The following is a 21237-nucleotide window of genomic DNA, read 5'->3' on the forward strand; positions in this document are numbered from 1 at the left end:
CAGCATAGGAAGAATATTTAGACCTTCTAGGAGGTGTCTGCCCAGAGGGCTGGGGTGGGGATCTTTGTTAGTGGGACTCCAACCTCCTGCCAGTACTCTGTGTCCTCTCAGTGGGAGATGTCTTAGGGGATTGCCACTTTTCCCTCTCTCTCCCAAGGCAGTCTCACCAGCGAGCCAAGTCATCAGATCTTATTCCCTAGAACTCTGCACACCAGCATCCTGCCAGCCCCTAAAATGCTGTGGCGCAGGCTGGAGCTGAAGGCCCTCTGTGATGTGGTCACCCTTAGGAAATGAAGATTTGCAAAAGCGAGATGGTTGGGTCATTTTTCACTTGGGAAGACTGTTGTCTTGGAGAGCCTTGGACTGGCTCTGTTCTGACAGCATTTAAGAAGACGGCAGTGGCAGTTTACTTTTTGAATCTCTTGCATAAAAAGAGAAAGACAACTAGGAGAAAAGTCAAAAATCCTTGTGTAACATCTGCACATCAAGATACCTCTCATGGACCCCAAAATGTGAGCAAGGATGAGTCATGGATGCTTCAGGACCTATGTAATATCAGCATCTGGGCAGGAGGCAAAAGGAAGCAAGGGAGAATCTGAGAGACCTGAGAATTGGAGACCCCCAACCGTATACATGTCCTTGCTAGAAAGCATGGTGGGTCAGCTTGAGAACAGCAGCTGGAATGGGGAGGGACCTAAAAGATTATATCCCAGGCCTCCCACCCATGCTACATAGTAAGCACATAACAGGTGCTTATTTAATGTTTGTTGCGTGAATAAAGATGAAATGACATTTTCCTGGAGGTTCTTTCCAGTGTTTGTGGGTGGGAAGCAGGAGAGAACAAATCTTTGTTCTGAGTCATGTGGATAAAATTCTTTCTACTTCCAAGGGTCCCCAATACTGGAATCAGGTTGGCAGGCAGGCAGGGAGGCAGAGGCAGTCCTTTTGCTGAGCTTGTGAGAAAAAAATCACTCCTTTTTAACACACTCATGCTCACACTTGCACACACACATTCAGTTTGGCCTGGGAAGAAGCAGTCCTACTGAGTGGTGAGAAGATGCTCCTCAGCTAAACTAGCAGCCTCTGACATCAATTCTAGCCCAGACATACCAGAGTCTCTTTACTGAGGATCTTACAGATGAGATGGAGAGGACGGGGTTGGGCTCTCAGCCTAGGGTGGCTGAGGGAGGTCCAGTTCGTGTCAAATCTGTGTTCAAGAAGTAGGTGCAGAGCTGCCCTTTGCCTTTGACCTTGATGATGCCCCGGCTGTAGCAGGTGTAGCCTAAGGACTGCAGGGCCCAGGCTGTCTCTTCTGTTACCTGCGATTGGAAAGGGGTGAGGGAATGTGGGGCTGTCCTTAGCCCTACCCCCTGCCCCCGCGCCTGAGGGGCTCCCTCACCTGAATCTTGCCCAGGACGCCTGTACTCTCCATGCGGCTGGCCACGTTCACCGTGTTGCCCCAGATGTCATACTGTGGTTTCTGGGCCCCAATCACTCCAGCCACTACAGGTCCGTGGTTTAACCCTGACAAGAGGTGTAAAGAGGGGGAGTTTTGAAGAAGGAAAGGGGGGAAAGAAACCTCAGGGAACTAGACTGAAGGTGCTGGGGGCCTTGGAGGCAAGGAGGACAGGCTAGAGGAGTGCTGCTTAGGGAAGAAAGTGGATGGGCCTCCCAGCTTCATGCTCCATCCCAAGGGGTGAGTCCAGAGGGGTTTCCCAGGATGAGCTGGGGAGCAGCTAACAAAGGACTTGGGGGAGGGAGAGCTTGGGAAGGTGAGAAGGAGGTCCCAAACTGCCCCAGGAAGGGAGGGTCCTCACCTACACGCAGGCGGAAGTTGTTGAATGAGTGCTTGTTGATGACATCCAGCTTAGACCCAAGGGCCACAGCAAACTCTACCATGGTGCCAAGGTGGCCGCAGCTTTGCTCAGCATCCTGGCAAAGGGCCAGCCCACCAGGACGGGTCAATGAAGGCACAGGGATAAGGCCCACTTATGGGCCCACCAAGGAGAGCCCAAAAGAGGTTAGTAGGAAAGGAAGGGATGCGGTACCTGCTGTGCATCTTGTCCAGAGGTGGCGTTCAAGCCGGTAGCTGCCATGTAGGTGCTGCAGATGGTTTTGATCTTCTCCACCCCACTGAACTTGGGCTTGGAGAGCAGCTGTACAGAAAGGAGGCTGTGTCCCCGGTCTCTCTGGCTCTCTCCCAGAAGCCCAGCCCCAGGCTTTTGGAAGCTAAAGGACCAGTTGTGGGGTCAGGGATGGTGGCAGGGTGAGAGTTGGCAGTGAGCAGAGTTTTTGGGGAGGGCAGAGCTGGGGGATCAGAGGAGGAGCAGGAGGGCTGGGGAGGGGAGGATGGTCCTCTTGGCCAGGAGAGTAAAGTGGGAGGAGGGCCTGGTGGGAAATTCTAGAATCCAGGATATAGGGTCTGGGGGAGACCCTTGGAGCTGTCACCTCATCAAAATCAGCGATTATCTCATTGAGCAGCCGCAGACACTCTAGCCCCTCATGGTTGATGCTGGATTCAGAGTAGAACTCCTTAAAGTCTGGGACTGAGGCGAAGAGGACACACACACACTCATAGGACTGGTGGTAGAGGTCCTGGGAGGGCAGGAGGCTGCGGTAAGGGGCTATGCCATGTTCTTCCCCCTTCTGGGTCTATATGGGCCCTCCTCCCTGTGTCCACACTCCTCCCCCTCAGCGTAAGAAGGATCAGGAAGGAAGGAGAAGGGAAGGGTCAGGTTACCCCAGGGATGTGACCCAGGAGTTAAAGATTGGGTCTCATTGGGATTCCATGGAAGAGAGAGGTTCGGAGTCAAGAGCACCTCACAGCAACGTGAAGGGAGTCTCTTTTGGAACTGGGATCATACCCATGGGAATTATCTTTATATCTTATTGCTGAAAAGTGCTAAGTCAGCTTACAAAGATAGCTACACTTTGGAAGATAAAATGAAGCAGTAATAGCCTCCAGAACTCTGAGAAATAAATTTTTCTATTCAAACTAAAAAAAAAAAAAAAAAAAGCAATAGTAGGGAAAAGAGTCTAGAGCAGCAGCATCTAGCAGAAGTTTCTGTGGTGATGGAAATGTTCTGTTGGCTGCACTGTTCTATATGGTGGCCACTAGCCAAAGCAGCTGTGGAACACTTGAAATGGGGCCAGTGTGACCGAGGAACTGAATCTTCTATTTTTAATGAACGGCCACATTGAGGCTAATGGCTACCAAACTGGACAGTGCAGGGCTAGAGAGATGGGAGGACTGTGTCCTTCACACCGTTCCTATTGATACTCATTGAGGCTTTTGAAGGGTAGGGAGCAGCAATCGGAGAGGACAGACCTTCCCAGTAAGACCTTGGGAGGCAGAGACTGTGCTCACCGAAGACAGAGCCTAAGAACTTGTAAAACTGGAGGCCCCTGACAGGCATGGGGGCTTGGGAGGTCGCCCAACCCATCAGGCAGGAGTCCAGACAAGATGAGCCAAGCCAAGACTTTCGTCCTGTGGGGCACAGGAGTTGGGGGTGGGGAGTCACCTCATTGCGCCGATTCTGACCAATGAACTGGGGGGCCACGTGGGCAGGGAGCACGTTCTCCAAGAGCAGCCGAGTCAGGTTCTCCATCGTCTCCGTCTCTTCCTGCTCTTGCCTCAGCTTCTTCTTCCACAGAAAGTCCAGGCGGCAGTAATATTCGTTCTGTGGAGGGCCACAGGGGGCCAGGGGGAGACACAGTACAGGGGGGCCCAGCTTCTGAGCATTCACCCCCTCACCCCATGATGCTTAAAACCACACTCTACCCCCAGTTTAGAGAAAAACTTAACGTGCAACTCTGCCCAGGGAGACTGCCTTGAATCTAGATTCAAATGATGGAGGGCAGCAGGGGCAGAGGATTTTTTCTTAAACATGATTTCCCTAGATTGGGGTGGAAGGGAGGGGAGGAGGGGAGGATTTAAGGGTGCTCCCGTTGGGGAGCAAAGAAGAAGAAAGGGAGCAGGAAATTTCACTCAGAGCTTCCAACAGACAGACCATTTGGGTTCGCCCCTGGAAATATGAGATTAAGGGAAAGGGTGAGAGAGACTAAGTCACATATATGGGGACCCAACCTCACCCTTTCTAGGGAGGCCCTGGAGGGCTGAGCTGGGAGACTTACCTGCCGAGCCAGGACTAGGAGGATGAAGAAGAAGATGAAGAAGGAGACTGCTCCCATCAGTTTGGGCTCCTTCAGCACCCCTGGCCTGAGGAGGCCACAGATCAGGCTTGTCCCATGGCCTCCCCATCACTTCCCGCACCAGCACCCACGTGGCCCTTGGCCTTTGCCCTGTGGGTGGTTCAGGCAGAGAGATGAAGACAGTTCTGCTCTGTCCCATCCCAGCCTGGGCCCCTCTGTGCAGCGGCCGTGCGCACCTGGAGTCCAAGGTGCCCAGATAGAGGCGGGCGATGAGGCAGTCGGACAACCAGGCGTGGGAGTGCAGGAAGACGGAGCAGGCGGCCGCCAGCCCCAGCAGCAGCAGCAGCAGCTTCAGCTCAAAGCTCATGTGCAGGAAGAGGGAGCAGGAGAGGAACCCCAACACGCAGCAGTGCATGGAGTACTGTGGGGCCAGGCAGCGTGGTCAGGAGGTAGGCCTGTCCCACGGGCAGGGGCGGGGGACACGCCAGGGCTCCTGTCCTATCGGGGGGGCAGAGGTGACAGTCACACGAACACACACCGAGTGGGACTCGTGTCTGTCCCTGTCCACAGGATGGAGTGGGGGAAGGGGCCACGGAAGGCTCTGGGGAAGGACGTTCAGGGCCGTGAGGGACACTCACTGGGACGCTGATGAGAGGCAAGGACCCAGGGAGCTCCCAGGAGAGGTTGGAAGCCATGGAGGATACATTGGGAGCCTGGAAAGGGCAGGTTGATACTGCTGGTAAGAAGACCTGCAGAAGACAAGGAGCTGAGGCGGGCAGGCAGCTGCTTGGGCACGACCGTGACTTGAGCTGGGTTTCAGCTGACCCAGGGGTGAGTCGGGGCCAGACTCTGCCACAGTGGCGGATCCTGCGACCCTCCCTGGTTGGTGAGGGAGTCTCGGTGCTGAGGTCCTCGCTGGGAGTGAGCAGGGATTGGGGGAGTGGGTGTCGTGAGCATCAGTCTGTCATGGATCCACTGTGTGATCTTTTGCCAACCACGTAATCTCTCTGGGCCTCAGCTTCCACTTTTGTAACTTGGTTGGGGGATGATTCCTAAGGTGTTTTTCAGGGCCAGAATTCTAGGAATGATTCTAATTTCTAAAAAACCTGCCAAACTCAGCTTTCAAAATCATAACGTGTAAGGTAGGGCTTCCCTGGTGGCTCAGATGGTAAAGAAACTGCCTGCAATGTGGGAGACCCCAGGTTCAATCCCTGGGTTGGGAAGATCCCCTAGAGAAGGGAATGGCAACCCACTTCAGTATTCTTGCCTGGAGAATCCCATGGATAGAGGAGCCTAGCCTATCATAGAAAAAAGATAGGAAGGATGTCCACCAAAGTGTTATTAATGATGACTATGCCCAGGCAGCAGGCTGTAAGGGAAAGGGAAGTCACTCAGTTGTGTCTGACTCTTAGCGACCCCATGGACGGCAGCCCACCAGGCTCCTCTGTCCATGGGATTTTCCAGGCGAGAGTACTGGAGTGGGGTGCCACTGCCTTCTCCGGTGGTAGGCTGTGCATGACTGTAATTTTCATTTATACTTGTCCAACACTTCCAGTATCCCCTGGCCTTAGTCCAGCTGTTCTCCCAAATCCAAGGGTCCTCTTACAGCCTCTGGAAGGTCCAGCATGCTTTGTTGGGGGTGCATAGAGCCCCTTCTCTCTCACCAGACTGGTAATGGCCATGGCAAAGACGAGTAGGATGGTAGCGGTGCCCAGAGCCACTCGCAGTCCTGGCCGTGTGGCCACTAGGACAGACAGGGTGGGTAGCCAGTGCAGCATCTTGGGGCCTTTCAAGACACACTTCTGTGGAAGAAGCAGGGAGTCTTAGCCATGCAGCTGGAGCAGCCACTACAGGCCAGGTCGTGGTCAGGGCCCCAGCTCACCACTCTGCCCCTAAGCCCACCTCACCGTCAGGTGCTCTGAGAAGCAGACGAAGAGGAGGAGGAAGAAGAGGAGGAAGGTGATGCTATAGGTGATGGTCAGAGCTGGAGGCCTAAAGAGAGACAGAATGAGGCCTTGAAGAGCCAGAATAGGCTTTCTGTGTGCAGGGAAGGCATCCTGAAGTCTGGGCAGGAGACACAGGAAAAAGGGGTCCTGGGGATCTGAACCGGCTGCTGCTGAAGCCTAGGCTGATGAAAGACATTACAGGCTGATGACCTGGGAAAGCTGCAGGGTCTCGGACAGTACTGGGATAACTCAGGGACAATTTTCGAAGGGAAGGGGGCTCATGAGAGTGGCTGAGGCTGCATCAGACTGGTCTCTGGGCTTTGGGGCCAAAGTTATTTCACCTGGCTGAGTTTTGAATGAGTCCTCACACTTCCTTGCAGTGAACTAGGAGTGAAGACCTACTTCCTAAGCTCATTTGCTGTGAGATTTGGATTTCTTAGTGGAAACAAAAGAAATCCAAATCTCACGGGACTGTTGTTAGAACTGAGAGATAGGCATGTGAAAATGCTCGGGGTATGCAGAAAGTGCACAGGACGGAAGACAGTGAGATGAGGGTTATGATTACTGGTTCCCCAGGACAAGTATTTTCATTTCCTCTGCGGTTCAGTGCCCTGAGCCGAGGGGAAGTAAGGGAAGAAAGTGTGGGTCAGGGGTTCTCTTCTGGAGAATCAGGGCTTCCCTTGTCTAGGGGTCTCTCACCTGTTTGTCACCAGCATCTGGATAATGAAGTTCGAGAGAAAAACCAGGAAGGTGCAGGCTACATAGTATTTGAAGGCGGGGAGTGCAGACAGCCGATACTGCAAGGGTTGGGGAGGGGTCGGCACCAGTTCTGCCCATTACCTTGAAGGTGTCAATCCCCAGCCAGCAAGGAGTAGGTCCCCAGCCTCACTGTCCCACCCTCCAGTTCTGACCCAGGAAGCCCCTACCGGTTCTCCAAGGAGCTGTCCTCCTTCCTCTCATCACCACCCAGTAATTCAAAGGACTAGTATGAGAGCCCTTCACCCCTCCAAGGTCACAAACTGACCAGAACTGAAAGGGAGGTGGGATCCCAGGGCCTGCCCCTCCCCAAGGCAGAGAAACTGAGGTTGGGAAGTCCTCTGGTGCCATTTCCCCAGCCTACCTCTTTCTCCATCTCCTTCTCTCTGAAGTACAGTGTCAGTGGATTGAAGTCCTTTGACTGTTTCCACTGTCTGGTGGGAGGTGGGGGGCAGGAAGCCCAGAAGAGGAAGGGGTGGGGGGGGGGGGATGCGTGGTCAGGTGAGTGGAAAGGCTAGAGCTGGGAAGGTGTTCCCTTCCTTTCCGGGCAGAGGAAGCACTGTCCTTCCTCTCCCATCCGAGCCCTGGCCTCCAGCCCTCCCAGCCCTCTTCAGATCTCCATACTTCTGAGAATTGAGCTGTTCGATGACCTGGAAGAACTTGGCATCCCCGGTGTCTAGTTCCTCATCAAGTCCCCGCGGGGTACGGCTCCTGCACAGTGAGAGCCCAGCTGTCACCAGGAAGACTCTCGAAAGCATCTGGGCAAAGCAGGAGCAGCCCCCCAGGGAGGATGGAAGTAGGTCACAGAGACAACCCCACTCAAATTTGCTCAGGCCACCTCACCGGTCCAGGCTCCACTGGGGGCTGAAGGAAGACAGGGCCTTCTCCTACAAGGAGAACACAGGGATGGAGGAAGATGAAAGATGGTGAGCATCCTCCACCATGGTGGAGCCTCTCTGCAGCGAGGCATTTCAAATTTGCACGGGCCTTGACTTGAGCATCTGACCCAACTCTCTCTCTCGCCCTTTCTCTCTTTATCTCTATCTCTCTTTATACACATCACCATTTCTATCTCCATTTCCATCTCTACCAAATCCTACCTGCCCACAAACCATATTTATTTCTTCAAGCTTCTTTCTGACCTTTCAGACTCCAAGAGTCTCTATGCCCTCTGATTTCCTCGTAGTTTCTATCACTTAAGAGGCAACCCTGGACCTTCTGTAGGCTTGATGGCTGTGATTTCTTGTGTCTCATCTTCCCTAAGGACTACAACCAATTCCAAAGGCAGTGACTTGCCCATCACCCCATGCAAAAAAAAAAAAAAAAAAATCCCTGTTGGTTGAAACTGGAATGGCAAAGCAGAACACTTTGAATCTCCTCTGCCCTTCCATGATGATCAGGCTGAGCTGGGAGGTGGTCGGGGAGAGAACCAAAAATGGAGAAGAAAGGGGAAGAGGAAGAGAAACCTGGTTAGAGTCATTTTCTTCTGCCCCAAAAGGAATACGCAATGTGTGCAGAGACGTGAGAATGTGCATGAACTGAGGATGAACGCCAAGGAAGGAGGTGGAATGCCGCAGCCACTACCTAGGGCAAGATGTAGGGTGACCATCTTTCCCCACTCCCCTGGCTCACGGGAAGAAACCAGGTCACAGGGGGCCACCCTGTGGGTCTGGCCCACAAACCAAAACCCTGTGTACATGAGAGGAGCAGAGTGGGAGAGACAGAGTGATTGAGAGGTATGTTTTTGGCATGGAACCATCTATACATCTACACCTCAGTCTAACTTTTATCAAACTACCTCCTGTCCTCCCCTATGCCTATAAATTATTTAAAGGCAGGGAACTATCTCATTCATTTCTGTCTTTTCCAGAACTACCCTAGTGCATGCCACATAGTAGGTACTGAGAGATTGTAGAAGGAATAAATATGGATGGATGGTAGCCACCACACAAACTCTGCCCAGTCACCCCACAGTTCCACATTGTTTAATAGTAATCCAAGTGTGATTCTCAGGATCCTTAACATTTAAATGAGACCCTGGAACATCAGGGACTGAGAAGGGAGTCTCTGGGCTGGTGTGGTCCCGCATGGAAAGATACCTTAGAACAAAGGGTTCCCACTCTGCCCTGACACTTATTAGCCTGCACGACAGTGAAGGATTTAGGGAGGCCTGGCAGGGTTCTGAGGAGGCATCCCCACCATGAGGGATGAGGATTGCACTCAACACTGTCTTACAGCCCCTGGGCAAGCCCCCTTCTCCCCTACCTGCACCGGGTGGCCTCATCCTGCAATAGTCACTGGGTCTTGGGTCCTTCCTTCCTCTCCATCCTGCCAGCAGAGCACTCTGACCTCTCCCCTTCCCCACGCTGAAGCACTCAGTCACTGAGCCACGGCTGCCAAGGCCCTCCACCCCTCCCTGCCCCCCACTGCTCACTGGTCTCTGGCCTGCTTTCCTGCTGGATGGGAGGGGGGGACAACGACACAGAAAGGGTAGTCTGGAGTCGCCCCATAAATCCAAGCAGGTCTACCTGGCTGAGAAGATTCTGGGAAGATCTGTGGACAAGTGGCTAGGAATGCTGAACAATTTTGGGGAAGATGGGGTACAATGGAGGAGAACAGGCTGAGAAATTGAATCCCAGGGCAAGCCTTTAGGGACATGGCCTGGATCCCTGCATGAGGGGGTTCAGGCCACTCATCATCAAGTACCAAGAGCCTGTGGGGGAGATGCAGGTTCTCTCAGTAGGTGATGAATCACTCATTACTTTGAAGTGCTTTGCATAGATCAGCCAGTAACGTCCTGCCCTAGCTTTCCCCAGATAAGGGGTGGGCTGGCCTTCCTGCCCTCTCCCCGACTCTGCCCACTCATGGTTACTTCCTTCTTCGAGGCCATGAGAGATTTTCACTTTCACCTCATCTTATCTGTGTGCAAGTGCTGGAGAGTGGGGGCAACGAGTGACTGGCCTCCACTTCCTGGTCCCAGTAGGGACTGAAGATGAGAGCATGCAGTCTGAGCTAAACAGACCCATTTCCTGGTGAGAATGGGTGTGCAGCACTGGCCTCAGAGTTAGGAAGGAGTATGGTTCCAGGGGAAGGGGCTTCCTGAATGGAGGCTGGGGAGCAATGGACATGATGTCTATGGGGTCTTGAGTCTTCTCTGAACTGAGCTCAGAGGGAAGTCATCTTTGTCCTTTCTCTGGAAAGAAGAGCAAGGAAGGTCCTGAACCAGTGACTGGGGTGGCCAGACAGTGCAGGACCTTGGGATGTCATCAAAAACTCACTGGTGGAGGGGGCAGGAAGGGCTGGAAGTGGGCCACGGGGGTGGGTTGATGATAAGTGCTGGGTTCATGAAGGAGATGCACATACCGGGAGAGGGGTCGAAGTGGACACAGGGCTCTCTACATGGCTCAGGTGGGCGAAAGGCTTGGCTGCACCCCAGGACTCCAGGTAGCGGGTCATCAGCAGTGACGGACGCATCTTGGGGCCCTCAAGAGAGGACAGCAGCCCTCCTACAGTGCCCTTCTCGTCTTCCTCTGCAGCCTGGGCCATATGAGGGCTGAGAGTCAAGATCACGTTGTCTTGACTTCCCCATTCTCCCCACACTCCTTTAAGGCTTGTGTCCCATCCCTCGTGATACACACATCAGGACCCAGGAGCTCAATCTCTGGCATGGACGAGATCAGGCTCATTGGCTGTGGATGTTGGGGTGGGCCAGGCCATGGGGTCCAGGCTGGGTTCTTACCCAGGGGTCGATGACCAGGTAGGTCGGCTCGCCTAGCTCCCGAAGGTATGGGTCCCGGTGTTCCATGGCTGCATCCTCCACAGCATAAGCCCCGGCCAGCAGGGCCAGCGTAGCCCCTGTGATATGTACTCGTCTGGAAGAAGAGGGCAGGGGGAGTCAGGAGGGAGGGCTTCCAAATCTCTCATTTCTTTCGAGGATCTTTCCTGGAGGTCTGACTTCCAGCAAGATCCTGTGCTACAGGAGGTATCTCCCAGCCCCCCTCACTGTCCCCAGGATCTCCCTGAGCTCCACTTGGGAACATGCTCATTTTAAAGAACTGTGAAAACCAGGCATGTGGGAGGCCTGATGGGTCTTTTGCTATAGCCTCCTGGAGCCCCAGCTCTCACCCTGGCACTCCACTCGCCTCCATGTGGTTGGCCAGAGTGACGTCATGGGACCAGACATCATACTGCCATTTTTGTAGCCCGATGACCCCGCAGAGCACGCTGCCTGAGTGCACGCCCACACGCATGTTGATATCCACGCCCGTGGCTGCCCGGAGTTTCCTGAGCAAGATGTGTAGAGAGCAGTCTGAGTGCTGACTTCAGCCCTACCCTTGCTGTACCCCTCCCTCTTTCCAGGGGGACTTCCGCCATCCTGTCTGCTCCTCCGCACATCCATCCTGCCCACCCCAGCTGACCTGATGGCCCGGCACATGTCCAGCCCCATGCGCACACAGTTGATGGCGTGGTCTGGCAGTGAGAGCGGCAGCCCGGAGACACAGTAGTAACAGTCTCCCAGGATCTTGATCCGCATGCATTCGTGCTCCTAGAGGAAGGGTGTGCATGGGGTGGGGGCACCTGGTTAGCAGCCAGAGGAGGCAGGAAGGAGCTGGGACAAGTGGGCGCAAATGTGGTATCCCTGAAGAACTTCTGAGGTTGGGAGTGTCGAGATTAGATCTAGGGCCTCTCTCAACTTGATATGGGGCAGGCTGAGGTTTTCTATGTGGGTGTCTTTCTCAGAAGGGCATCTGAAGGATTGGGATGTTTGTGAATCTCTCCAGCTTTGGCACATGTAGGGTGTATCCAGATTTGAGCACATGAAAGTCATCTCAGGATTGAGGGTTTTTTGGGAGGAGGACACCCAAGATTAAATTCCTTGGGGGCATCCCTGGGGATGCTAAGCTGAGGATGCAGAGAGCAGAGATTTCCCTTGAAAGAGCCTCCTAACATTAGTGCATCAGAAAAATCCATCTAGATTTGGTTGTGGTGTCCAGAGACACCTGTGCTGGGACTCAGAGGCTGTTCAGGGGTGTTGTGGTTGGGGCATCTGTGAGGATGTTGAAAGGTCCCTCCAAGTCTGAGGTGTGCAGTGAGCAGTTCCATACCTGGGGATGTCTGAGAGGGTTTCCTACCGCAGTGGAGTATCTAGGAGCCGACATGAGCTTGGAAGTGGGACTGGGATCTTATAAGGCAGGACTTTCCCTGGCAGGGTCTCTCCAGGGTGGGGAGTTTGAAGGTGGGGAAGGAGGCCCCCTCTGACCTTGGCGATTTGGTCGAACTTGCCAAAAAGCTCGTTGAGCATAAGCACCAGTTCCTTGGGGGAGCACTCACTGGCCAGTCGCGTGAAGCCCACGATGTCAGCATACAGCACGCTGGGCAGGGCAGGGCAGGGCAGACGGCATCAGTGCGGCTGGGGTCTCAGCCCACGCCCCCTCCCCTCTGCCCATCCTGCTTCACACCTGACTCCCTGGTGCCTCTTGACATAGAGGCTGTGGAAGTTGTTGGTGCTCTCTGGCCGTGACCCCTGTCCAGCTTGCAGTCGTGCCATGATCTCCTCCTTCATCTCTCGGGCCAGGTAGGCAGGAAGGATGGACAAGAGAAGGTGTTCCTGAGGGAGGCAACTATGAGCACCAACCCTCACCCCCACTCCCTAAAGCCGGGGGCCCCACCCGCCTCAAGCCCCTAGGAGCCCACAGACTCCCCCAGCCCCAGAGGTGTTCACCAGAGCGATGGCCCAGGTCCTTCCTACCCCCCACAGCCCGGCTCCAGCTCTGCCCGGCACTGATCTACGTTGGGGATTAAACTTCCAGCACCAACACAGGAATTAGAGCCCATCGTTTAATATCATAAGGGCTCTAAAGGGCTTTCACAAGATTCAAGTTTTTTGAACCTCACAGCCGCCCTCCAAGGTGGGCGATAGCTATATTTTATAAAGGAGGAAAGAGCTCAAGTGACCCGCCTAAAGTCATTCAGTCTCCGGAGCCCGGTTGCGTGACCCAAACAACTCCTCTGTCCGAGCCCCAGCCCCACTCGGCCTCCTGGCCCGGAGGACCTGATGCTTCTTCTCGGTGTCCAGTCTCCGCCGCGAGTGCAGGGAACTAAGCGCCTCCCGGAACGTGGCGCGCAGCGCGCGCTCCATCAGCGCCTTGTGATAGGCTCCGGCCACGTTCCCACACAGGAACAGCACCGCGTTTGCAGCCAGCTGCAGGGGAGGGTCAGTCTCAGAGGACGCCGCTTCCCGGGGCGGGGGCAGGAGGCTAACTGAGATGGCAGGGAGGACTCTACAGTTAAGAGTATCTCCAGGCAACGGGTGCCGCATTGTGGAGTCTGTAGGGGGCTCTTCTCCCTCACCCCACCACCCCATCCAGACCCTTGGTTGCTGCACCGACATAGCCTCTTCGGTCTAGAAACCTTCTGCCGGAAATACCTCTCCACCATCCTCGCCCACGCGGCAGCAGGAAACTGCTCAAACTCCAATTTTTACATTCTCTGTGAAGGTTCTGTTATCCACATCTGTCCCCATCGCTCTGGTCCCCTGGCGAACTCCCTTCCCCGGGGGCCAGAGCCCTCTTCTGGCGTTTGCAGGCATCGCGCCTGCACTGTGGACCAGCTCCACCAGGTCTGTGTTTGAACCTTGGACCCTCCCTTGTACCCTGCCACGGAGTCAGCTCGACAAAACATCTGGTGAATGCCCAGAGGAAGCAAGCAGCGCCCAGCGGAGCCAGCCCCGGACACAGCCTGTGCTTCCTGCGTGCTCACCTGTGGCAGCAGCGCTGGCCGGGCGTCAGGCTGAGGCCCAAGATACAGCCCGAGGACCAGCAAGTGTGAGAGTGAGGAGGTGACACCCGCGGTGATGGCGTCCCGCATGTCCAAGGGCAACATGGCATACACAGTGAAGATGACGAAAAGGAAAAAGGACACCTGGGGAGAGGGACATTGGAAGTTGCAAGCTCATGCTGTTCCTCCAGGCCTGGGTGCATGTTTGAGGCCTAGGAATCCCCATTCCCCTGCTCCACCTGCCTCACCTGGTCCCAGGCGCTCACCACGCCCCCAGTGAACAGGAAGCTGTGGCCTAGTGCAAGCAGTGCTGCCCACACGAGGCCTGACAGGGGACGTGTCCAGCGCTGCAGTCGCTGCTCCCGGGACGCCAGGACCAGCAGCAGTGAGAAGCCGCCCAGAGCGCACAGCACAGTGGTCAGGAAGGCTGGGTCTGCAGCCAGCTCCTGGTGGGGAGCGGGAACACAAGGCAAGCTTGGAATGCGGGGTTTGGTGAGCTTATCCAAGGAGAGGAGGAACAGACAGCAGTGAGCAAAGCACCTCCACTTGTCTTTCACATTAGATTGAAATACATGAAAATGCTAATAATCTGTTTTTAATCAACAGAGCCAGCAGTCTCCTGTGATTCAACTCACTATCTCACTTGCATAGTGCAGGGCGACTGAACCTGGACCATCTACCCAGAAGATCTTGCTCCAACCTCATATTGGCCACTTGTGAATCTATGACCTTTCTGAGCCTCAGGTTTTTCACCTGTCAGATAGGAACTATAGCACCCTCCCACCCCCATCCCACCCCTGGAATCCCAAAGCAAGGGAAAAATTCTAGCTCACAGAGGGACTTAGCATGATGGTATACAATCTGGCCAATTGGCTTGGGAAATTCCCTGCCTGGGGCCCGAGGCCCTGCCCCCACCTCCCAGTGCTTTGGCAGGGGGACACCGAGAAACTCCCTTGCCTGCCTAGGAGCTGGATCTCCCCATTCCTCAAGGCGTAGAAGCACCACCCCGTTCCCAGTCTCCACCATTTGTCCCCACCTCTTCCGGGACTTGGAGGAGGACCATTGGTCTCATCCAGTGGGTTTCCCACCTTGCCTCCGAAATGTGGGAAGAAACACGGAGCAGGATGTTTCCAGAAATGGAACTGAAGAGCCCTTTTTCCCCCACAAAAGAAGCTGGAAATAGGTTATCTGGAGACTAAATGAGAGCAGGGTGGAAAGTGCTTTCTGGGAGTCTGTGGGTACAACTTGCCGCACAGCCCCTGAAGAGGGAAAGAAAACCAGGAAACAGATTCCCAAGGGGCCCAGTGTAATTTCCCTCCTGGAAAATTGGAAAACCTGGCGTTGGATTTATCCCAGGACCAGCAGATCACAGGCTCTGGTTAAGATTGGTCAGACCCACAGAGAAATTAGAACAGAACTCTACAGGGAAAAAATTTAAAAAAAAAAAAAAAAGAAGAAGCTTCGAGGGCCCAGCTGTCTCCTTGCATAGGCCCAGAAGCTGTGGCCTGAGAGGCCGTGACTTGTGCAGGGTCACTGCAGCTCCTAGCAAGGTCCAGCAAAGAAAACACATCGGAAAGAAGACCCATGAATCCCAACCCTGAAAATGCCCTGGAGGCAGTGCCTGTCCCGCAGTCCTCAAGGACGCCTGCCCCAGAGCCCCCCTCCACCCCCGTGCTCACCCTGCCACTTGCCCAGGCCACAGGGAGCAGCGCCAGGAGCCCCAAGAGCACGGTCAGCAGCAGCAGCAGCAGCAGCGGGTACTGCTGGCTCAGGCTGTAGTAGGTCTCGTAGAAGAGGTCCTCACTGGGGGGCTGCCGAGGACTGAAGAGGCGGGCCATGGTCTCGCCCGCCCTGCGCCACACCGCCTGGGGCTGGATCCCTGGGGCTGAGGAGGGTTAGGGTGGGTTACTGTCTGAGGCCCCAACCAGCCCCAACTGTGCCCTCCTCACCAGGAGCAAGCCACTTGCTCCCAGACCTCCCAAGCTCAGTCCTGTCTCCTTCCAGGTACTCTCTGGGCCTCCCAGCCTTCTTCAAGCTGGTGCTGAGGGGACGCCCCACTCATTTGATCGTCGCCCCTCAAACCCAGACTGCAGAGGTGCTCAGGCAAAAGCCAGGGGCACAGGATTTAAGGTTAAAGCAAAGGAACCCCAGCCTCCCCCTTTCCCCCCAACTCACGGCCGCGATGCTGCTGCAGCTGAACCGAGTAACGCTGGGGCAGGTTATGGAGTCAGCGTGCTGCTAGGCTAGAAGCTCTGATCGCAGGGCAACAGGCGCTTCCCTCCAGGCGCCTCGGCCCCCTCCCACTTCCCCGATGGGACGGCCCGGCCCTTCCTGTGCCCTAGCCAGGCTCGGCACTCCCGCCTCCTCCCCCACTCTGATTGTCTCTCCTGACACCACAGCCTCCCCACATCTGCTCCCCTCAAGGAAGGGGAATGCAGACCACGGGACAGATGCAAGGGGTGGTGTGGGCTGCACCAAGTGTCAAATGTCAAAATGGCCCCAGACCTTGGGTGTGGGGAGACTGAGCGTGGGCTGGAGCAAAAGCTGGCAAGGATGTGGGGAAGAAGAGCATGGTGCTGAATGGGGACCAGGGTCTAGGTCCAGATGAGAGGCAATCCTTCCCTGCCCCTCCAGCCTGGATGGCAGTGCTGTGGCCACGTCTGAGCGGTCTATACTCCAGTGGTGTCCAGCTCCATGGAAGGGGCACGTCTGCGTGTAGCTTCGTGGAAACATTGCTGTCCACTCCCAAATACCAGCTGAGAATCAAAGGTTTCCAATGTGTCCATGGAAGCAACATGTGCGTGAACGTATGTGGGGGAGGGAGGTGGTAGTATGGGGCCTGACCTACGAGAGAGACTAGGGGCATCATGCAGGGCAAAGATGTGCTGGGGTCTGAGAATTCCCAGGGAGAGCTCCCTCCCCAGGACTCCACTACCAAGTGTCCATAGCCCAGAAGAAAAGGTGGTGGCAGGACCACAGCCTGTAGCCTCAGGGTTTGGTTTAGGGTGGGGTCTTGCCTGCTCTACAGGAAGTGCTCTGCCCTGAGATTAGAGCTGCCCCAGGAGCCAGGATTCCTTCCTGCCCCCACCGCCAGCAGGGCCCTGACCTTGTGTGCCACAACACTGCCCACCCACACCCCTCAGCATCCCACTTCTGGCCATACAGAGAAACCACAGTGCCTCCCACTCCCTCGATGTCAGCTCCCCCATCTTTCATCCATGTCTCTTCCTGCCCCTGGCTGAAGCTTTAGCCTCCTTCATGGTGCTTTGGTTAAAATCACACATTTATTGCCTCCCAGGGCCACAAAGACAGTTTGGGTGAAGGCCTGATGGCCCTCAGAGAAAGTCTAGGCTTGCAGCCTCAAGTCCAGGAGGCAGTTGAGAAGCTGCTTCAATTCTTGCTATTATGATACCAGTCCTTTGGCACACTCCAGGCTTCAGGTTCTTGCAGTCCTTCTTTTGAACTTTCTCCATGAAGGGTGCACTGAGGGCCCCTATCCACGCCCCCAGGTGCCACACCCTGCATGGATAAGGCAGTTCCTCCTTGTATAACCATGTGGTTGTGGTTTCCCAACTGTATTCCTTGGCAGTTAGAGATGGTAGGAAGCCATGACCCTTTAAGAGAGAGAGTGAGGATGGTGGGAGGATTAAGTGGCTGGAAATTTATAGTAAGGAGAGCAGCAGGATGGAGGGGCAGCGACACCTCGTGTTCACCCTGGGGAAATGCAAGTGTGGGGTCTCAGTCTTTCCCTTCATGCTGCACCTTCAGAATTGGGTTTGCAAAAGCTAAAGAGGAGGGGCAACTAACATCTGAGACTCTGATGTTGTTGTTCAGTCACTCACTCATGTCCGACTCTTTGGACCCCATGGACTGCATTACGCCAGGCTTCCCTGTCTTTCACTATCTCCGGGAGTCTGCTCAAACTCAAGTCCATTGAATCGATGATATCTGGGTCTTTTCTGATGGGAGACCCTCTGGACCGACACAGCGACAGTGGAATGGAATTTAGAGGTTCACAGCGCTGGTGTTGGGGCAAGTCCAAATGCTCAGGGGCCAAGTTGGCTTTGCTGTGTGAGCTCAGTGGCTGTCAGTTTCTTCATTTACAAAATGAGAAGACTGGGGTAGGTGGGCTCTAGCCCTTTCTCATCCCCCCTCCCCAAGTACCCTGGATCTGCATTTGGTCTTAAGGAAGAAGCCAGCGGGAGACTTAAGCAGGGAAAGGAAGGAGTGGGGAGTGGGTACCTGGTACCACGTTCGGTGCTGGCCCTCTGGGAGGCCAGCTGGTGTCACGTCTCTCAGCCCCCTATAAACAACACAGGGCTCTCAGGCTCCCTGTCCGGGAGCCGTTCCCTTATGGCAGACACCCTCGGCCCCAAGTGTCCCCTGGCAAGAGGACAGGATTCACAGGAGTCCCAGCGCATCCTGTAGTCCTGCCAATGTCTCACCTGACTCCCTTGGGGTCCAGGACCTGGGGTCCAAGGAGAGGTGGGGCAGGGATTCTGGTTTCTGAAAGGTAAAGTCTCTGGAGTCTGAGGAGGTCGGGCTGTTGAATCTGAAGATGTCTCTGCTGTCCAGGCAGGCGGAACCTGCTCTCTCTGGACCCTGATGCTCTCAAGAAGGTTTGTACATTTTTCAGGAACAGAGCTGGGGCACCCCTCCAGATTCAGGTTCATCATTTCAGAGACCAAGGGATCATGGCTTCCTGTGGTTTCCCTAGGACCATCTATTTCTGTCCTTTCCAGGCCTGGGCTGTTGCTGCCCCTGTGCTCAGAAAGGAACTCCTTCACCTGTAAGGATGGGGAGCTGGCTGGGCATGGAGGTGGGAGAGATGGAGTAAACCCAAGGGAGCTGGGTCCATATCTGTTGCCTAGGAACTCAGGGATGGGGTGAGGAGAGGGGGGGATCATAGGCAAAGCTTAGAGAATGGTGGTCAGCATGGGGTCATTGAGTGGCCAAGGTAGCCGCGTTGTGCCATCCTGCCCAGCTGCTGGGTGGGGGTGGGGATGTTGAGCACTCACCATGGAGACTGCATTATTCATCTTTCTACCAGACACATCTCCTTTATTTACCAGATCAAGGACTTTCTTGGTGTTTGTTCGGCATTCTAGAGAGAAGGCAGAGTGGGGGGCAGGTGAACAAAATTTCTTTTCCGGGGGAAAAGCCTCTGCCGACAAATTCAGGCCTATCTTGACTGCCAGCTGGATGGCCAGCGCACCTTGGAAGGAAGGTCTCTTCTGGGGCTCATGGCTCCAGCACTGCTGCATCAAATCTGTCAGTTCTTCCAAGCCAGGAGTCTCAGGCCCAGACGGGGGCAGCTCAGTCAGCGGGGGCCGGATCTGCCTCTCACACACTGCTTCCCGCACCAATGATGTCTGGGACACTACTAGGGTGGAGGTGTGTGTGTGAAGAGAAGGCATTCAGAGTATGACGGCTACCCCATCATGGGCAGGGGTGGGGAGTGTTGGAGATGTGAGGAGGGAGTGGGGCAGTCTGAGCAGGTAAACAGGAGGAGGAGGAGGGCTTGGGGATTGGGGGATTGGCAGCTTGGGGGAGGGGGGGACCTGAGGTGAAGGATCCCAGAGTCTGTCTTACTCTCAGCTTCTCTTCCGGCTAGCACCACCCACGTTAGGATCCCAAAGCTGCAGGAGACACAAAGCTGAGGCCTGACCCAACTGCTGGCAAGATTCCTTTCCATACAGCATCCCTTCAAAGGACCCAGACAGGTGTAGAAATTGGGGATATATGTTTGGAGTGGGTGCCTTACCTGTAGACATCACTGGCCCTGGAGGCCTTCCGGTTTATATTAGCCAACAGTTCTGGGGCCAAGTAGGCTGGGGTGCACCCTGACTCCCCAGATCCTGCCCCTGACTGTGAGCCACCCTGAAATGTGGACAGGCCAAAATCTGCCACCTGCAAAAGGGAGATAAGAAGGAGGAGATAGGGAATGGGTAGGTCCAAGAAACTCCCAGAGCCCTTTTCTTACCACCACCCCCCCAAAAGGGCAGGCCCAGCCTTGTAAAGATGGTATGGAGGGTTAGGGGAAGGGTAGGACCAGTGGGGCCCCTGGTTGGAGGTCTGGGTCCCCTCTCCATGGCACTGGGTTAAGGTCTGAGTCTCCTGGGCTAGATCAGCTACGGATCTTTGGAGGGCCCGGTGGGGTGGACCTGTGGAACTGACCACGTTGGTCAAGGCCTCTATCACCTGGTGTGACAGGGGCCAGAGCTCCAGGCTGGGCCTTGACACTTGGGCAGCCCTGTGTCCAGAGGGAGATGGTGAGGGTATTCAGGAGACAGGGCTGCAGCAGGTACAGGTCCTATGTCCCGTGGGTGGGGTTGGGGCAGCTCTGGGGCAGGACTTTGTCCAGAAGATGGGCTGACCTTGGCGTGCAGCTCTGAGTCTAGTAGGACGTTGGAGGGCTTGAGGTCCCGGTGGAGAAGCACTGGGTTCTGGCTGTGCAGGTAGCACATCCCGAGCACCAGCTCCTGCAGCAGGCGGCAGAGGAGCCGCCAGGGCCGAGGGCAATGGGGCTGTAGCAGCCCCGCCAAGGAGCCGTTCTCCATGAACTGAGTTACCAGAGCCGGCCCAGACATGTACTCCCACTCCAACTTCTCGGTGACCCCCAGCAGGAGCAGCACATGCTTGTTATGCAGGCTGGACATGGCCTTCACCTCCCTGGATATGGCCTTCCTGCGCTCAGGAGAGGGTTGCCGTCAGCTCTGCCCCTGAGAGGTCCTTCCCGGCCGCCCTCAGGCCCCGCCCCGCGGCACAGCGGCCCCTCCTCCCCGGCCCAGCCTCCTGGACCAGACCCCGACTCGGGTCACTCACGAGTTCACGATCTTGACCGCCACGTCTAAGCCCCAACTCCTGTGATGTGCCCGGAAGACGGAGCCAAATCCGCCCTTGCCTATTAACTCCGGGTTCTCCAGTTCCTCGATGGGCACCAGCGGGGCTGAGGCACCTTTGGGCCTGAGAGAGGGGGGGCCAGGTAAGCAGCCGGCCGTGGCCCCAAGGCCTCCCTGCTCCCCTCCCAGCTGCACCCCTCTAACCGCGCCCCCCGCCCCCCTCCGTGACGGCTCGGCGCTGTCAATTCGAGCCCCAGCCTCTCCCCTGGGATCCTCTGTGCCCTGGTCTTGGCAGGGGGCGCATCCATATCTCACTCTGCACTCACCATAACGTAGAGCCAGACATCAGGCTGGAAGATGAGAGAAGCTCCTGGAAGTTGCGAGCCCCCACGGATGAAAGAGGGGTTGGGGACTGGGAGAGGGGTCAATCTCCAGGCTCCTTCACAGTTCCGCTTCCAGCTTCCCCGGGTTGCTCTCTCGGCCTGAACCACTTCCTTCTTTAATTGATGCCTGCCTCTACAGTCCCGCCCCGGGGGCGGAGAGGGGCACAGGGCAGGGTGCAGAACAGAAACTAGTGCTGTTTCTAGGATGTCAGGTCAGGTAGAGTTGTCGCTGGGTGTCCTCGCCCTCCAGGAACCCACAACCACCTCCCACCGCTGGCCTCTCTCCCTCCTTCCTCAGGATTCCCAGCTCCAGCGCCAAGCCTGGGATACAGCGGCGGGACTGGGGTGGGGGCGGTGGCGCTGGGGAGGATATCATGGTCG

At 55.6% G+C, this 21237-nt stretch overlaps 2 protein-coding genes across 11 annotated transcripts; both read right to left on the bottom strand.

Moving 5' to 3' along the window:
* Nucleotides 1-412: 412 nt before the first annotated feature.
* Nucleotides 413-16778, bottom strand: ADCY4 (adenylate cyclase 4). 7 transcript variants are annotated; one of them, XR_009695174.1, is made up of 27 exons: nucleotides 16137-16778; nucleotides 15311-15516; nucleotides 13880-14077; nucleotides 13614-13775; nucleotides 12907-13056; nucleotides 12314-12462; nucleotides 12115-12226; nucleotides 11273-11400; nucleotides 10980-11138; nucleotides 10594-10726; nucleotides 10218-10391; nucleotides 7698-7741; nucleotides 7479-7565; nucleotides 7219-7288; nucleotides 6798-6895; nucleotides 6060-6144; nucleotides 5817-5954; nucleotides 4791-4901; nucleotides 4389-4573; nucleotides 4135-4219; nucleotides 3522-3680; nucleotides 2449-2595; nucleotides 2049-2156; nucleotides 1818-1932; nucleotides 1400-1524; nucleotides 1111-1319; nucleotides 413-562 (listed from the first exon to the last, which is right to left on the bottom strand). XR_009695174.1 is itself a non-coding variant. In XM_061157876.1 (26 exons), the coding sequence occupies exons 1-26, from the start codon at nucleotides 16498-16500 to the stop codon at nucleotides 1167-1169; spliced, it is 3645 nt and encodes a 1214-aa protein (XP_061013859.1). In that variant the 5' UTR covers nucleotides 16501-16778; the 3' UTR covers nucleotides 1094-1166. The 7 variants fall into 7 exon arrangements, 6 of the variants coding, with proteins under 6 accessions (XP_061013859.1, XP_061013861.1, XP_061013860.1 ...); XM_061157876.1 differs by lacking the exon at nucleotides 413-562 and having other exon boundaries at nucleotides 1094-1319; XM_061157878.1 differs by lacking the exon at nucleotides 413-562 and having other exon boundaries at nucleotides 1094-1319; nucleotides 15807-16778.
* Nucleotides 16779-16896: 118 nt separating this feature from the next.
* Nucleotides 16897-20988, bottom strand: RIPK3 (receptor interacting serine/threonine kinase 3). Of its 4 annotated transcripts, none has more exons than XM_061157886.1 (10): nucleotides 20800-20988; nucleotides 20457-20597; nucleotides 20009-20318; nucleotides 19396-19541; nucleotides 19224-19270; nucleotides 18847-19014; nucleotides 18650-18735; nucleotides 18077-18418; nucleotides 17874-17934; nucleotides 16897-17245 (listed from the first exon to the last, which is right to left on the bottom strand). In XM_061157886.1, exons 1-10 carry the CDS (start codon nucleotides 20817-20819, stop codon nucleotides 17022-17024), a joined length of 1545 nt encoding a protein of 514 aa, XP_061013869.1. In that variant the 5' UTR covers nucleotides 20820-20988; the 3' UTR covers nucleotides 16897-17021. The 4 variants fall into 4 exon arrangements, with proteins under 4 accessions (XP_061013869.1, XP_061013868.1, XP_061013867.1 ...); XM_061157885.1 differs by having other exon boundaries at nucleotides 20465-20597; nucleotides 20800-20976; XM_061157884.1 differs by lacking the exon at nucleotides 20457-20597 and having other exon boundaries at nucleotides 18847-19011.
* Between the last annotated feature and the right edge of the window lie 249 nt (nucleotides 20989-21237).

Source organism: Dama dama, chromosome 12 (assembly GCF_033118175.1).
Source record: "Dama dama isolate Ldn47 chromosome 12, ASM3311817v1, whole genome shotgun sequence".
In the NCBI taxonomy this organism is placed as follows: domain Eukaryota; kingdom Metazoa; phylum Chordata; class Mammalia; order Artiodactyla; family Cervidae; genus Dama; species Dama dama.